Raw genomic sequence first — 16025 nt, 5'->3', positions numbered from 1 at the left:
CAGAAAAAGATTATCCAGAGTATATTAATCTCTTGCTTAGGTCAAAAAGTAAATACTGTCAAACAAAAATGACTTCAAAAGGCTACAAGTCTAAGTGTGTTTTTCTTAATCCAGTAGATATGGTTTCATTTACATAGGAAAAGAGAAATAAGTGACAGTGTTAACGGCTGAATTCATATTAGTGCAGTGATGGAATACTAAGATCTCTGCCCTGGACTGGTCAGGAAACCGGTTTCTTATATGCAGCTGTGTGGCCTTAGGCAAGAATAAATGTAATGGCTAATCTTTGTTGGGTGCTAAACAGTATTTAGAACCCTCTTCCCTTAAGTCTTTCATGGACTCTTCCTAGTGCCAGTAGTCATTCAGTATTTACCAGGGGTCTGCGTTGTGTCAGGCACAGAGTTAGGTACCAAGCATGATCCTGCCATCATGGAGCTTACAATCTGATATGAGAAATCGTACATGTAACAGGAAATTTCATGTAATGTGTTGCAAGTGTTATGTTAGAAGACATATGATGTTCTGTGGGACTACATGGGATTATATCTAACTTGGTTTTAAGAACTTTGATGGTTTTCTGGGGGAAGTGCTTTCTATGTAGGGGGTCTGAAGGACCAGCAAGGTTGTTCAGGCAGGGTTTTTTTCTTTTTGGCTGTTTTTGAGAAGCTATTTCTTTTATTTTGCTCTTTAAACATTATATTTCCAGTGAGACAAGTAATATAGGAATATGCTCATGTGATGTATCTCCACATTTGAATGCAATCCTTCATTGATGGTTTACCATGCACATGTGTGAATTTTAAATGATGTTGTCATTTGGGAGCTGCAACGGCACCCCACTCCAGTACTCTTGCCTGGAAAATCCCATGCATGGAGGAGCCTGGTGGGCTGCGAAGAGTTGGACGTGGGGTCCATGGGGTCGAGAAGAGTTGGACACGACTGAGTGACTTCACTTTGACTTTTCACTTTCAAGCATTGGAGGAGGAAATGGCAACCCACTCCAGTGTTCTTGCCTGGAGAATCCCAGGGATGGGGGAGCCTGGTGGGCTGCCGTCTATGGGGTCGCACAGAGTCGGACATGACTGAAGCAACTTAGCAGCAGCAGCAGCAGTCAGTCAATGGCACCCCACTCCAGTACTCTTGCCTGGAAAATCCCATGGATGGAGGAGCCTGGTAGGCTGCAGTCCATGGGGTCGCTAAGAGTCGGACATGACTGAGAGACTTCACTTTCACTTTTTACTTTCATGCATTAGAGAAGGAAATGGCAACCCACTCCAGTGTTCTGGCCTGGAGAATCCCAGGGACGGGGAAGCCTGGTGGGCTGCTGTCTATGGGGTCGCACAGAGTTGGACACGACTGAAGCGACTTAGCAGCAGCAGCAGCAGCAGTCAGTCACATATGTGCTTAGTCACTCAGTTGTGTCTGACTCTTTGCGACCCCATGGACTGTAGCCTGCCAGGCTCCTCTCTCCATGGGGATTCGTTGCCATGCCCTTATCCAGGGGGTTTTCCAACCCAGGGATTGATCCCAGGTCTCCTGCATTGCAGGCGGATGCTTTACTGTCTGAGGCACCAGGGAAGCCCTAGTCAATACAGATTTTTAAATGTAAATGATTTTAAATTAAATTTGAAACTTAGCTCCTTAGTCATAATTGCCATATTTCACATGCTCCAAGCCACATGTAGCTGGTGACTCAGGCAGGTTTTCTTAAAGAAGCTCAGTGTTTGGACTTAGAGGATGGGGAAAGCGGAAATGGTGATGCTTCTCTCCAGAGGAAAGTAGCTGGTATTGGAATGTGGAGGTTCCATTGTGCTGAATACCTTAGACTGAGGGCAGTGGGAAATCCTTGGATGGTTTTTAAGCATCTGAGTCACATAATTGGATCTGCATTTTAGAAAGCTCTAACATGAATCAGTTCACTCCTGTTTCTCAGTTTTCTTATCTCTAAATTGAAATGGATAGTCTCCTCTTTACAGCTCCTTCCAGGTTTAATATTACAAAAATTTCAGCTGTTATGAAAAAATTTAATTCCATGCTGACTTTTAGAACTCTTGGGTAGTGAGATTACAACTAGTGCTTAAAGGGGTGATTTTGTGGGAATAGGGGTGGGTGAGAGGGCAGGCAGAAAGCTGAATGAATAATACATCATTTCCACTGAGAAGGAAACGGGAAGGTTATGCAGATTCCTCTGTCAGTCTCCTGAGAGGGAGCTAGTGGACTTTAGCCTCTCAGCAGACAGATGGAATGGCACCTTGCCCTACTTCTACTACAGATGAAATCTGATAGTTGTTCTCCAAAAATCAAAGTGCTACATACTGAGATATTTACTGATAAAATGATATTTGCTGATGAAATCTGGAATTTGCTTAAATTAGGGGTTTATACATATAAAACATGGTTGGCTGTAACTTAGTTATTGTAAATGCTGAATGATGGCTATCAAAGGTCCATTATATAATTTAATTTTGTATATGTTTGAAAAATTTCATAACAGGAAATTAAAGATACAATAACAATATAAAAGTGCTCCAATTTATTACTCAAGTTCTTTATTTACTTTTAGCACAAATGGAGAAACAGTCAGACTCTCATTTTGGCCATATTGAAATAAATAGACTTAGAACTGCTGTGTCATAAATACTGACACTTTGCTTTAAGTTTTGTATCAACTTCGGTGGCTTAAAATATTCCAGACTGCATTGAGTTTCTGTAGGCAGATCAAAGAAAGAGAATTATACTCTAAGGACAGGGGTGACTCTTTTAGGGATTTTGTTGATGACATAGGCAAGGGCTCTGCTGCTCTGGGCTTGATCTACCCAGGAAGGCAGTCTCTGGATAGCAGGGTGAGGTGGAGAGGTTACTCGTTTTGAAGTCAGGCGTAATAGACTCCAAGCTCCAATACTTTGGCCACCTGATGTGAAGAGCTGACTCATTGAAAAAGACCCTGAAGGATTGAGGGCAGGAGGAGAAGGGGGTGACAGAGGATGAGATGGTTGGATGGCATCACCGACTCAATGGGCATGACTTACAGCAAACTCCAGGTGATAGTGAAAGACAGGGCAGCCTGGAGTGCTGCAGTTCATGGGGTTGCAAAGAGCTGGACATGACTTAGCAACTGAACAGCAACAACAACATAATAGACTCAGCGAAATTATCACTTGAAGGACAATGACAAAAAAGAAAATAGATAACTATGTTCATTGAACTCTCACTTTATGCTAGGTGCTGTATCAAGCTCTGTGTGCTTTTTATATCATAGAATTTTAATAGCTATCCTGTTAGTTCAGTGCCACTATTTTACAGACTAGGAATTGAGGCATAAAGAAGTTATATGATTTGTCCATGATCATAGAGATTTTATGTAATTCCCAGTAAATGTTATGATAAATAAAAATTGAAATCCAGTGGTTAGGTTGTAGTTGGTATCCCAGTGAGGATTAGGTTTTGATGAACATAACAGAAAAAAAAATCAATGACTTTTAATAGTTTGTTTCTCACCTTGAAAAAGTCTAGAGAAAATCGCTTCAGGCTGCCATGGTTCTTTGGGGATCACAGTCCTTCTATCCTGTTGTTTCCCTGTGAAAGTCTCCCATCCTCAAGGTCACTTCATGGTCCAAGATACCTACTGGAATGCCATATTCCAACCAGAAGAAAGGGAAAAGGAATGGAAGAAGGGCATACCATCAATCTTCCTTTTTAAGGATAAATACCAGAAATTACACACATCATTTCTGCCTATATTATAATGACCTTTACTTAGTCCCATGTACATACCTAGTAGATTATAGAAACCTTGCATATGGCAGGCCCAAGACATGAAAGAAGACTGAGAAATATATTCTTTATAAAACTGTAACCCTGTGCCCAGCTGACGCTCAGGGGTTCTGTTAGCATAAAAGAGGATAATGAATATTGAGGACGACTCACAATCACTGCTTAGCTCTTACTCAGCTGCATTTCAGAGCTCTGGTCTCCTTGGGTATTAAATGGACATGGTAATTCTTATCAAAAGACCTTTCACATTTAAATGGGTAAATAAATGAAAAAACCCAGGCACTTAATTTAGAGCTTAGAAAATGCTAGTTTGTTTCCTCCAGGTAGATTTGGTCAAGTGGGCAGCAGTGGTTGGGTGCCAAGGAGATTCTGCCTGGAGATTCAGCACCCTGAGAGTGGGCTTTACCTGCATCTTCTGTGGTCACTGCCTTCCGCTTCACCATCACAGAGGATTTGCCACATACTCTAGGGCCAACAACCTTTAGGCACAATGGGATTACAAAGAATAAGCCTCCATATTTCAATGATCTTGAGCATAAAATCATATATAAGGAGCTCAGAGCCAAATATGGGGATATCTAGGATTTAGGGAAACTTTTACTTCAGTGTAGCTTCCCTGGTGGTTCAGATGGTAAAGCATCTGCCTGCAATGCAGGGGACCTGGGTTCAATCCCTGGGTTGGGAAGATCCCCTGGAGAAGGAAATGGCAACCCACTCCAACATTCTTGCCTGGAAAATCCCATGGACGGAGGAGCCTGGTAGGCTACAGGGATCGCAAAGAGTCAGACACGACTGAGCAACTTCACTGGTTCACTGGTTTACTTCAGTGTAGATTTTCACCTGACTTTGGGGAACTCTTTACCACACAGAATTTTTCAGTCTGTTTTCCCTAAGACTGAGAGTAACTGATCACAGGGCCAGCTCGTGGTAGTCTGTCAGGGTCTGTCCAGGAAGCTGAAGTTTTCCAGCTTGTAAAGTGACAGATAAAAGGGGCTGGTGCTTCCATGAATTACTCTTGAAATGGTAATGAATGTGTAACATTATTATACCATGACCATGCCCTTGCAAAGTCAAGGGTAAGTTGAATGTTAGCAAATGGAACTATATTTTCAGTGAGCTTACTAAAGGAGAACCTTTGGTGAATTTTCCTGTAAGTTAAAGATGGCCTCCCAAACAAGTTTTTGCATTTTCTTTCATTCAGTTAGCAAATACTTATTAAGCATGTACTGCTTGGTAGGCACTGTGCTAGACCTGGCAAAACACGGTGAATATTGCCTTTACCTACCAGGGTTGCTCAATTATAAACTGACAAATAGTACTCTCAGGCTAACTTATAGTCAAATAATAGTGTTTGTTTCATCAATTCTAAAACTGTTTAAAAATACATAAACATGTATAAAACCTCGAAGCTCTCTAAATTGATAGTATATTGTGTGTCATACTTCACCAGTAATAAATGTATTTTAATGCTGCAACTTAAGCTGGATGATTTCATAGATTTGGTAAGTAGGGCTTTTGTGTTTATTGTGTGCTTTTATGTGCCTTATTTCATTTTATTTTTTTCCTGTGAGAAAGGGTGAGTGGTCCACTTCATAGAAAGGGAATATGGCTATGAGACTGAGGAAAACTTGTGGCAAGTCTAGGACTCAAACATAGGTTGTATTTTTTTTTCTCCCAAAGCTAGTGGTTTTCAACCATATGTGATGTCTCTTTAATCTGCAAATACATATACGTATACACATACACATGTGTGAACACAGTGAAAGTCAAGCTTCTTTTAAAGTATGGAGCTTGCTTTTAATGAAAACAAAGTGTTTTTTTTTTCCTTCTAGTGGTTTAAAACTAGGCCAAACAATAGCCACATATCAATTTTCAGGAACACAACATAAAAAGTCTTTCTAACTCAGATGGTTACAAAACAAGCTTGCTTGTTGTGAAGACACATTAATTAAAACCTTTCAGGTTTCATTGCGGAGAAGGCAATGGCACCCCACTCCAGTATTCTTGCCTGGAAAATCCCATGGATAGAGGAGCCTGGTAGGCTGCAGTCCATGGGGTCGCTGAGGGTCAGACACGACTGAGCAACTTCACTTTCACTTTTCACTTTCATGCATTGGAGAAGGAAATGGCAACCCACTCCAGTGTTCTTGCCTGGAGAATCCCAGGGACGGGGAAGCCTAGTGGGCTGCCGTCTACGGGGTCGCACAGAGTCGGACATGACTGAAGCGACTTAGCAGCAGGTTTCAATAAGGTACCCAATCCATTTTCACTGACCACACTTTGTAAGGCAGGTCAGAGCCAAGGAATGACCTAAATGTCTTCCAGCTTTCACTTTGACCTCTAAAATTACCTCTTCTGACTGGTTGTTGTTGTTCAGCCGCCCAGTCATGTCCGACTCTTTGTGAACCCATGGACCGCAGCATGTCAGACCTCTCTGTCCCTCACCATCTCCCAAAATTTGCCCAAGTTCATGTCCATTGCATCAGTGATGCCATCCAGACATCTCATCCTCTGATGCCCTCTTCCCCTGCCCTCAATCTTTCCCAGCATCAGGGACTTTTCCAATGAGTCAGCTGTGACTAGAACAGGGGCCAAAGCATGATTCTTCTTGATGAATTTTAATCTCAATCAGTAGCTAGCTGTGTGAGTTTTGGCAAGTTATTTACCATTGCCAGGCTTGCCTGAAAATAAGGATAACACCTTTGCAGGGATGTTGGGAAGGTGAGAGTTAAGGTGGGTTAGATAAATGGCAAATGGTAAGTAATCAGTGGAGCTTCCTGGTGGCTCAATGGTAATAAATCTGCCTGCCAGTGCAGGAGACAGAAGAGACAAAGGAAATGCAGGTTAGATTCCTGGGTTGGGAAGACCCCCTGGAGGAGAAGATGGCAACCCACTCAGGATTCTTGCCTAGAAAATCCCTTGGACTGAGGAGCCTGGTGGGCTGCAGTACATAAGAGTCAGTCACAACTGAGTGACTGAGCACAGCATAGCAGCACAAGTAATCAATGGCAGTTATTTTTATTAGGACTAGACTAGAGCTTCAAGGAGGAACAGGCCTTAGGATATTGAGTTATCTTTAAAAATATGCCCTTCCTGGAAAAATTGTCGTATTTTCTAGGAGCTCCAGCATTCCACCAAGCACCAACAACAGACCACCTCATTCCTGAAGAATTTCACGGGGATAACTGAGATTTTCTTCTCAGCATACTTTTTTCCCCAGCATACTTCCTCTTTTCTCTTGAGTATTGCTCTAAGTGTAGCTCCTGACAGCTGCCATTATTTATGGATGCATTCTATGGTAAAACCTTAATTAAATGGGACTTGGCAACTGGAACATTTCAATGGCCATGGTTTTTCCCTCTGGGCTTCATTTGGAGGAGAAAGAAGAAATGACAATCCAAGTGTTGAGAAAAATAGGAACATTTAAGAACTAGAGAGAATCTTGTAATTCAGCACCTTCATTTTACTGCTGAGAGAAGGAGAAGCAACCAAGGCCTCTCTTCTGACTCATAATTTGTTGTTGTTGTTTAGTCCCTAAGTCGTGTCTGATTCTGTGACCCCATGGATGCAGCATGCCAGGTTCCTCTGTCCTCCACTATCTCCCGGAGTTTTCTCAAATTCACGTCCATTGAGTTGGTGATGCTATCGATTCATTACTCAGTCAGATAGTTACAGAGTTGGAAGAGAATTCCCAGTCTGTTGGTTTTTATTCTGGACTGTGGCTTGAAGATGTGACCTTAGCATCCCTCTTAATGTTAATCTTCCAGGTGTGCTGCTACATGACAGGTCTCAAATATGTCTGCCCGCAGGGGTGTCAGTGGTGAAGAGTTGGGCAGGCTGGGGATCATACACGGGGAAGTGGTGGTCAACAGCCACACTCCAACTGGAGCCTGTGTATCTTTTGTAAAGGCATCTAAGCTGAATTTTTTTTTTAAACGACAGGACAAACAAAATATCTGGGGCTAAATGTGGCCTCCTGGTCCCCAGTTTGAATGCCTTGCAGTGTTTGTATCCGTAGGCCATATTCACTAGGAAGATAATCGAGTCATGTAGCTGAGGCATGCTGCCAAAGAAAGTTTTAGTGCTGTTCGTTGATTTATGTTAGTTGAATACTGAAGAAGTTTATTTCAGAAACCAAATCATAATACATCTTTAACAGAAGGCAGAAGCTCTGCCCTCGATACAGTTTGGTTAGCTAGAATTCTTTGTTGTCTGATTATCCAGGTGAATTCAGATGTTACAGTGTGTAGGACAGTCACAGCTGGGAATTCACCAGTCTCAATACTGGAGGTTTTGTGTTATAAGCCCAAAACAATATTTCAAAAAGATAACATCTTACCATGTGGTAAAAACTGATATTTTCCAACCTACTTCATTTTTATGAAAATAATAGTCATAAATTGCTGTTTATTTTATAGTCCACTAGTAGGCCACAATATGTAGTTTAAAAAATCACTAGGCTAGGTGATAATAATACATTTTTATTTATTCACTAGTTTTAAAATTCAGCAGGTACTTAATATCTAATGAGTATGAAATTCTCTTTGGTGTCATGAGGGTACAGACATGAGCAAAATATGGATGTTTGTGTTTAAGGAGTCCAAAATCTAACAGGATAGACATGCATTAAATTATCTAAAAACTCAAGGCAGAATAATCACTTCACATTATACATAATGCTTTTATATTATCATAAATCATAATGACAATCAATCTCTTAAGTATGCAAGACCTATTTTAACTTAATTTTACAGATAGGAAATTATGTTTTTGAAAAAAGTGACTTATAAAAATACATTGATGATACTGATAATGGTATTTGCTAAGCTCTTACTATATGTTATGTACTAATTTATTTCTCACTACAATTTTATTATGATGACACTATTATTCTGTTTTCACTATTCACTATTCACTATATATGGATGAGAAAAGTGAGGCAGAAAGAGTAAGTAACTTGCGCAAGCTTGTAGAGCTAACAGTCCATGGAACTAGGATTCAGTCCTGGGAAATATGGTGCTAGAATCTCAGTCATAAGCAATGTTGTCTAGTTCCTGGAAACAGATTTTCTAGTTCTTGGTATAGATCATAATCCCAGATAGGTTGTATCACACAAAAGTTGTGTGACATCTGCTGTGTTAAGAGAGCATTTGGGGGATGATGGAGAATAGAGTCTGCTTCTCAAACATTCCTCAGTATGGATCATCTTCATCAAGTTAATAAAACTGACTGAAGTCAGCAACAGAAAAGGTGAAGAGAACTCTCTCCCAAAGGGCATCTAATCCTTTGGCTCTGCCCCGTATGGGGTGTGATATTCTTTTTTTCTTTTTTAAATGTATTTTGTATTGAAGTATAGTTGATTTACAGTGTTATGCCAGTCTCTGCTGTACAGCAAAGTGACTCAATTATTTATATATGAGCATTCTTTTTTATATTCTTTTCCATTATGACTTATCACATGGTATTGAATCTAGTTCCCTGTGGTATACTTTAGGACCTTGTAGTTTATCCGTTCTAAATGTCCCAGTATGCAGTTGCCAGCCCCAGCTCCCAGCCATCCCTCTCCCTCCCCATGCCTGTCTGTTCTCTACTTCTGTGATCTGTCTGGTAGATAGGTGCATTTGTGCCATATTTTAGATTGTACATGCAAGTGATGTCATATAGTATTTGTTTTTCCTTTCCGACTCAGTATAATAATCTTTAAATGCACCTATGTTGCTGCAAATGGCATTGTTTTGTTATTTTCTTATGGCTGAGTAATACTCCATTGTATGTATGTACTACATCTTTATCCAGTCATCTGTTGATGGACATTTAGGTTGTTTCCATGTTTTGGCTATTGCAAATAGTGTGATATTCTTGAGATAAAATAAATTATGAAACAATCATTTTGGAAAAACAGAGTTTGATTGTAAATGTTCACCTTGGATTTTACCAGTACCACCTTTCTTCCTTAAGCCCAAGCCTGCATTCAAAATCACATAGACAAGTTTCCATGAGTATAGTCCTGGAGAAAATAATACTTAGCCTTTACTGAGCTCCTATCATGAGAGGAAGTTAGACAATTAGCACTAAGGATAGAGTTGTGCCCAAGCCATATCACTAAGAGTAATAATAGAGAACATTTGTTAAGAACTTTCTCTATATGTGTTAGGTACTAATTTAATTCTTAATTCAACTGTATAACGATGGTAGTTTTATTATGCTTTATTTTATAGAATACAAAAGTGGTATCTTTATGCAAACTTTATGTGAACTCTGTGAATTTGATCTTTAGGATAGTAAAGAAAATTTTAGTGATGAAATTTGTGTATATTCTAATTTAAGCCCTAAACTAACTTTTAAGCTGTTGTAAATTAATCTAGTTACTGTATTTTCCTGCCTTTTACGTTCTTTATATTCTGAATTTTGTAGGGTTATTTATTAATAACTATTCTGATTGGTTGTAATTATGTTAAATTAAGTGTAAATATAAAAATAAAATGCCCCCTGTATTCCATTCATGTTTTTCTTTAAATTTACAAAGTGATTAAATAGATGTCACAAAATACAAGGCATGTGTTTATAATTTATTCCAGCAGTATATCTGCAACTTTGAAAAGTTGAGTGAAAATAACTGAGTGCTTTTTTTGGAAAATAATAATTCTCACTTTTCAAAATGGTATTTTCTAAATTCTCTTAATCCAGGGTATAAATCCAGAATTTGTCAAGGCATATGACAGATATTAAGTATTTTCCTCTCCCTGTGGGTCAGTAATAAATTAAAAGACGAGGAAGGGTGCAGAAAAAGATGATCTAAAATGTTATTGGAAAAGATTTACTTCCTAAACTTTAGGGAGTACTAGTCAAGTATCTAAAATAATGTCAAACTGACAGATTGGGAAAATTGAAAGTATAAAACTTGTGTTTAAATTTTATTACAGTTTTAACTGTCACCACTCAAATTGTTTGATCCTGTAAATGAGCATTAACTGTGATTTGTGATTTGGGTAAGAACACATGTTCATTAGATAATGCAGTTAGGAAAGCAACTGGCTGATAATCCACCTTTTCCCAGAGGGACTGGAAGGGTCTAGAAGACAGCAAACACTCTTGGCTTTTACTGATTTATCCCCTTCCTACAGGAATTTGCATTTGAGTAATCCTTGAAGAGGAAAATTTGTTTCAATCCAATTAATTTATTTTATGTAGACGTGTAGAGCTAGAGCTCCCAGGAAACTCCTTGGATCCCAAATAATTTAGACTGAAGTCTCTTAGATGCTACAGTTTGACTTTGTGTTGTTAAAGATATCAAAATAATAACAGCAAGAGAAAGTCATGAAAAGTGAGATGGCAAATTTAGGTTTGTGTATGGGGTTAAGCAAGTTTTACACGCATGAACTTTTTTCTTGTTGTTTTGGTGATGAAAGTCCATCAGATGACTTGAAGACACCTCAGTAATCCCAAATCTTAATAGGGAAAAATAATTTTAAGCCAAGATTTTCACCTGGTCTTCACCTAAACCGATGAGAATGAAGGGGATACTTCTGCAATCTTATTCCAGGTGAAAGTGAGCATTTGGTAATTGCATTTTGAGACTTAACAGAGTTAAGCCTTGGTTTCATAAGGCTTGAAATATATAATGTTGAGGCCCTGTTTAAGAATAAGAAAACAAAATCACGGATATAAAATTAGGTGCATTAGTCCTGAAAGGGGCTTCTCCAAAAAATGAGTCCTGACTCTTAGGTTTCATTAGCTTCTTAATTCTCCTCTGATTAATTAGTGACTACCCTTTGTGTTCCGCACTATGAGAGAAAAAAGGGGGAGGAGCTAGAGACTAGGAAGAAAATCCTTGTCTAGCTTTCTTCCCACCCATCCCCTCACGATAGCTGAGTGGTGCAGACTCCTTAGCTCTAGGTCCCAAGGTAAATGATGTCAGAACTGAAACTGCACCTGATTGAACCTTGTCCCCTCTCCGCCTCACCCCGCCAATATTTTCGTTCAACAAAGAGTTACTAAACAGTCACATCTCCTCCCTAGGTGGAATAGGCTGTAACTGCCTCCTAGCGTTAGAATAGCCAGGTCTTTGCTGTCTCCCTTAGGGATTTTACCCATTCCGGGAAATGTGCAAAATACTGCTGTTTCTTTCTATCCTGGCATAACATGCGTTCTTTTTCTGTTCAGTTGAGTTAAGTCAGTCCTCCCGGAGGGCAACTGTTGGGATGGCTTTGACTCGCCGAATCTTCCAGCAAATATAGGTTAAGTTATACAAAATGGGCGTGTCTGGATCTTACCAAGAGAACCTCTCCTCCCCAAAGCTTACCAGGCTGAGACACCCAGCCCCTTTCTTCTTCACCTCACGTGCGCGAAAACACCCTTCTCTCTAGTCGTAGTAGTCCCCTCCCCCTCCCACCCCGCCCCATTTTCCGCCTTCAACAGCCCCCTCCCCGAGAATCTCTCCTCCCTTACTCTCTCTTTCCTTCCCTCCCCGCAGGCCAGCCGCGCTTGGAGTTGCCCTGCCGCGCGGCGCGGGGCGACGCGGCGACACCTATAGGACTGCTTCCGGGCACTCCCCAGACAGAGGGTGGCTGGCCCGGGTCGGGAGCTCGGCAGGGCCGGCGGCTCCACCGCGGCTGCACCAGGGACGCGCGCACCCGCCCGCCCGCCCGCCCGCGTCCCTCCTCCCCTGCGCCCTCGCGCCCGGCGCCCAGAGCCGCGCTCTGCCCAGGGCGGTGGCTTCGCCGGGCCCCGCAAAGCTCCTCTCCGCCGGCCGCTCCCCCTTTCCTTCCTATTTGCGTCATGTGGGACACTTGATTTTTTTTTTCCCCCTTTAAAAAAAAAATTCCTCCTTTAGCCCTTTCCACCTTCCACCCCCACCCCTTCGTCTTCTCAGGTTGATTTCCCCCCCGCCCCCCCCTTCTCTGAGCTTGCTCATGAGCCTTCTCGGAAGCTACCGGAAAAAGACCAGCAACGATGGTTATGAATCCTTGCAGCTGGTGGACAGTAACGGGGACCTAAGTGCGGGGAGCGGCGGGGGCGGCGGCAAACAGAGAGTGAACGCCGGGGCGGCAGCGGCGCGGAGTCCCGCCCGGCAGCCTCAGGACCGCGCCAGCACCATGGACAGCTCAGGTAGCGCCGCGGGAGGGCAGCGCCCCGCTGAACTCTGCAGGGTCCTCCAGTTGCGGCCCGGTTCACTAGCTCTCAACCCAGTCCGGGCTTGGGAGAGGACAGGATGAAGGCGAAGGCACCTAATACCACTAGGGTGTCGCGTCTCTAATTTCTCTAGTCCAGGGAGCTAGGAAACGTTAGATCAGTCCGGAGGCCCGGTGACCGTAGCGAGCGCCTCTTAATCTCTCTAGGCTGCTGGATACACCAGCTGGGGGGCGGGGAGAGAAGGGGAAAGGGGAGCGTAAGGGTGGACAGGATTGGGGAGGGGTGGCGCGAGGAGCGGTTGGGAAGAAGGCGGGGAGTGGCAGCGGCTTTCACTCTCCAGCTGGATGAGGGGGAGAGGTGAAGGGCCGAGTGTGCTGATTGCTTTTGCAGCCTGCCGAAGGTATTTATTCCAATTATTATTCTTGCAGTGCTGATCTTATTTACAATTCTGTAAAGCTCTGCCTCTTCTGCACTCTGCTGTGTGCCAAGGTTAATGCTGTTACCTTTCTTGAGCAAATTTTACCTGGGATCTAGAGCCGTTTTGCACAATGAAAATGTTTTCATCTGTTGTTGGCTTTGATCTTGTTTATCTTTATACTTTTGCAGTGAGTTTATTAATATTTCATGAACCTCTACATGTAAAGAAAATGGAAATGTCTCTAAACTTTGCATCTGGGCTTGCAGCCGTCTTTTAGAAAGCGTTTTAGCAAGTTGGATTTTCTCTTGGAGATGCTCTTTTAGCGATTTCCATAGTAGAACAGTTATTTAATATATCCACATTTGACCTGGAATGTCATTATAGTGGTTTGCTTACCTTTTCAAGGAGCCAAAATAGGACGACTGTGTACGTAAAGATAATGTATAATTGAGGTGCTCTTTGGTTTGTTCTATATTGGTAACTTTAATACTGGACAACTGAGAACTCTGGGAGGAAAGATTTGTGTTGAGTTGTTTGGGAGATAATGAAACCAAGCTGAATTTAATTCCAGCACTTTGCAAAAAAAAAAGCTTCTTTTCTTTTAATTGTGTAATGACTCTTCTTGGGCTACCATTTTCTATTTTCTTCATCCTAATAGCGTGATGAAATATTGTCCACAGGTGTTCAAGTGTCCAGGCTGAGAACTGATTTTATCCATATAAGTTCTTATTGACGTTAAATAAGGTATTGATGGGATGTTGTTTCATGACAGTTTTAAACTAAAGCTAAAATTATCCCTAAGGGACTGATGGTTTCAAGGGCTTTGGTATGATGTTTTACATGATTATTTGATTTATGTTTTTCCAAATCTGTGTTATATCAAGGTACAAACTACCTTTTGACAGGATGTAGTGTCTTTTAAATCTTAAAAAAAGATCCATACTCTAAATGATGCTACTATAATTCTTTTGGAACATAATGTACATATAACAGATAAATGCAATGAAAATGAACATTTCCAAATGTGTTCAGAGGAGCCTCACTTCAAGGAAATGAAATATGAAATTCCAAGTAATTTAATTTTTATAGAGATTTTCATTTTAAAATTGGAATTTGTTTTTGAAAGTATATTACCTTCTAGAATAAATTCTACATGTATTTTCTGAGCCTGGTTGTATATGTGCTAGGCACTGTGCTAAGTAAGCACTGTAGGGAAAAGGAAAGTGAAAGTGAAGTTGCTCAGTCGTGTTTGACTCTTTGCGACCCCGTGGACTGTAGCCTACCAGGCTCCTCTGTCCATGGGATTTTCCAGGCAATAGTACTGGAATGGATCTCCATTTCCTTCTTCAGGGGATCCCACATTGTACGAACCCAGGTCTCCCACATTGTAGACAGATGCTTTTCCGCCTGGGCCACCAGGGAAGCACTGTATGGAATGCAGTAGTAAATGAGACACCTCTGATCTCTAGGGCGCCATCCTACAATAGGGGCAGTAACTTGGACACAGTTACTAAATTCTGCTAAATTCTGGATTTTTGAGGATTTTTTCCCCCTATCATTATGAAATCAGATTTTTTAATAGCTTTAGAGAAAAATAATGAATTGCTTTGATAAATTATTGTAATGAAAAACCATTTTTATTAAGAATACTGTAATTTCTAAAGTGCTATTGCTAGGAGTTGATTGTTCAACTTGATCAAACTAGCACTATATGAAGAGGTTGCTAGATCTACACCCACCCACTTTAGGCTAGGAGAATATTGTGGCTTTGTTTTAGCATTCATTTCAGGAGAGTGCTGTTTGGTGAGGGATTGGTCTCTGAGAATGGGCTTTCCTGTAGTGGGTAGGAAGTTTCATTTACCAGGGAAACTATACCTGTTTATCTAATTATAGTTCTAGCATCTAAGATTTTCGAAGAGTGGCCTTGTGCAGTATAAATATGTCCATTTGTTTAAGGTATTTAATTAAACTTATGGATCACTTCTAAACTAGCAATAGTTTGCCCATTTATTCAACTGATTGTACTGACGTGCTGAATAGGATATGTGGTTCATGGGGCTTTTGCTTTAATGAAAATGTTTAAGAATGAAAAAAAAATATGTCAAGATCCCTTAGAGAATGTAAAGCTTAGTCTTAATAATGCCTTACACTTTTATAGCTATTTATAATAGAATACTTGTACACTTATTTTATTTCCCCAGAATTCTGTTAGATAGGGTAAGCAGCATGTGTCCATGTCTAGAGATTTGGGATCAAACCTCTGCACTATTGTTACTAGATGGAAAATATAGAAATGCTTTAAACTTGTTCTCCATTTACAAAAGGAGAATCCTCATAGAGTTCTGACCATAGAGCTTAAGTCTGAGACTTGAAACAATGTAAGAATAGTTTTGCAGTTTTTCTTCTTTTTACTATCTGTGCCCTTCCAATTTATGAGATGAGGAAATACTCCTACAGATGGCAGGAGACTTGCTCAAGGTAAAATAGCAAGTTAGTGACAGCTAGATTCACGTCTTCTGACTCTAAGGTCTAAGTGTTTCCCCATTGAACCAAGCTGTCTTTCTATGTAGGCATACTATCATTGTTGAAATGGAAGCAACCTTGTCTACTTTGATTTTCCCCTCTGTTCTTAGATGAAAGACCGATAGATGTTCAGAGAAGTGTAATGACTTTCTAAGTTAACAGACTCCAGGTAGATTCC

At 40.9% G+C, this 16025-nt stretch overlaps 1 protein-coding gene across 3 annotated transcripts in view; it reads left to right on the top strand.

Annotated features, from left to right (window-relative positions):
* Positions 1–16025, top strand: part of DNAJC6 (DnaJ heat shock protein family (Hsp40) member C6) — a 178916-nt gene that overhangs the window by 49653 nt on the left and 113238 nt on the right. Inside the window, 1 exon segment of one of the 3 annotated variants that reach the window (NM_174836.2) lies at positions 12738–12882. The exons of the other annotated variants lie outside the window; for them this stretch is intronic. Coding sequence (NP_777261.1) covers positions 12870–12882 — 13 coding nt within the window. The 5' untranslated portion in view covers positions 12738–12869. 3 annotated transcript variants of the gene reach the window in all.

Source organism: Bos taurus, chromosome 3 (genome assembly GCF_002263795.3).
Source record: "Bos taurus isolate L1 Dominette 01449 registration number 42190680 breed Hereford chromosome 3, ARS-UCD2.0, whole genome shotgun sequence".
Lineage (NCBI taxonomy): Eukaryota > Metazoa > Chordata > Mammalia > Artiodactyla > Bovidae > Bos > Bos taurus.
Note: the sequence above shows the minus strand (reverse complement) of the source record. Positions and strands in the feature narration are given on the sequence as shown.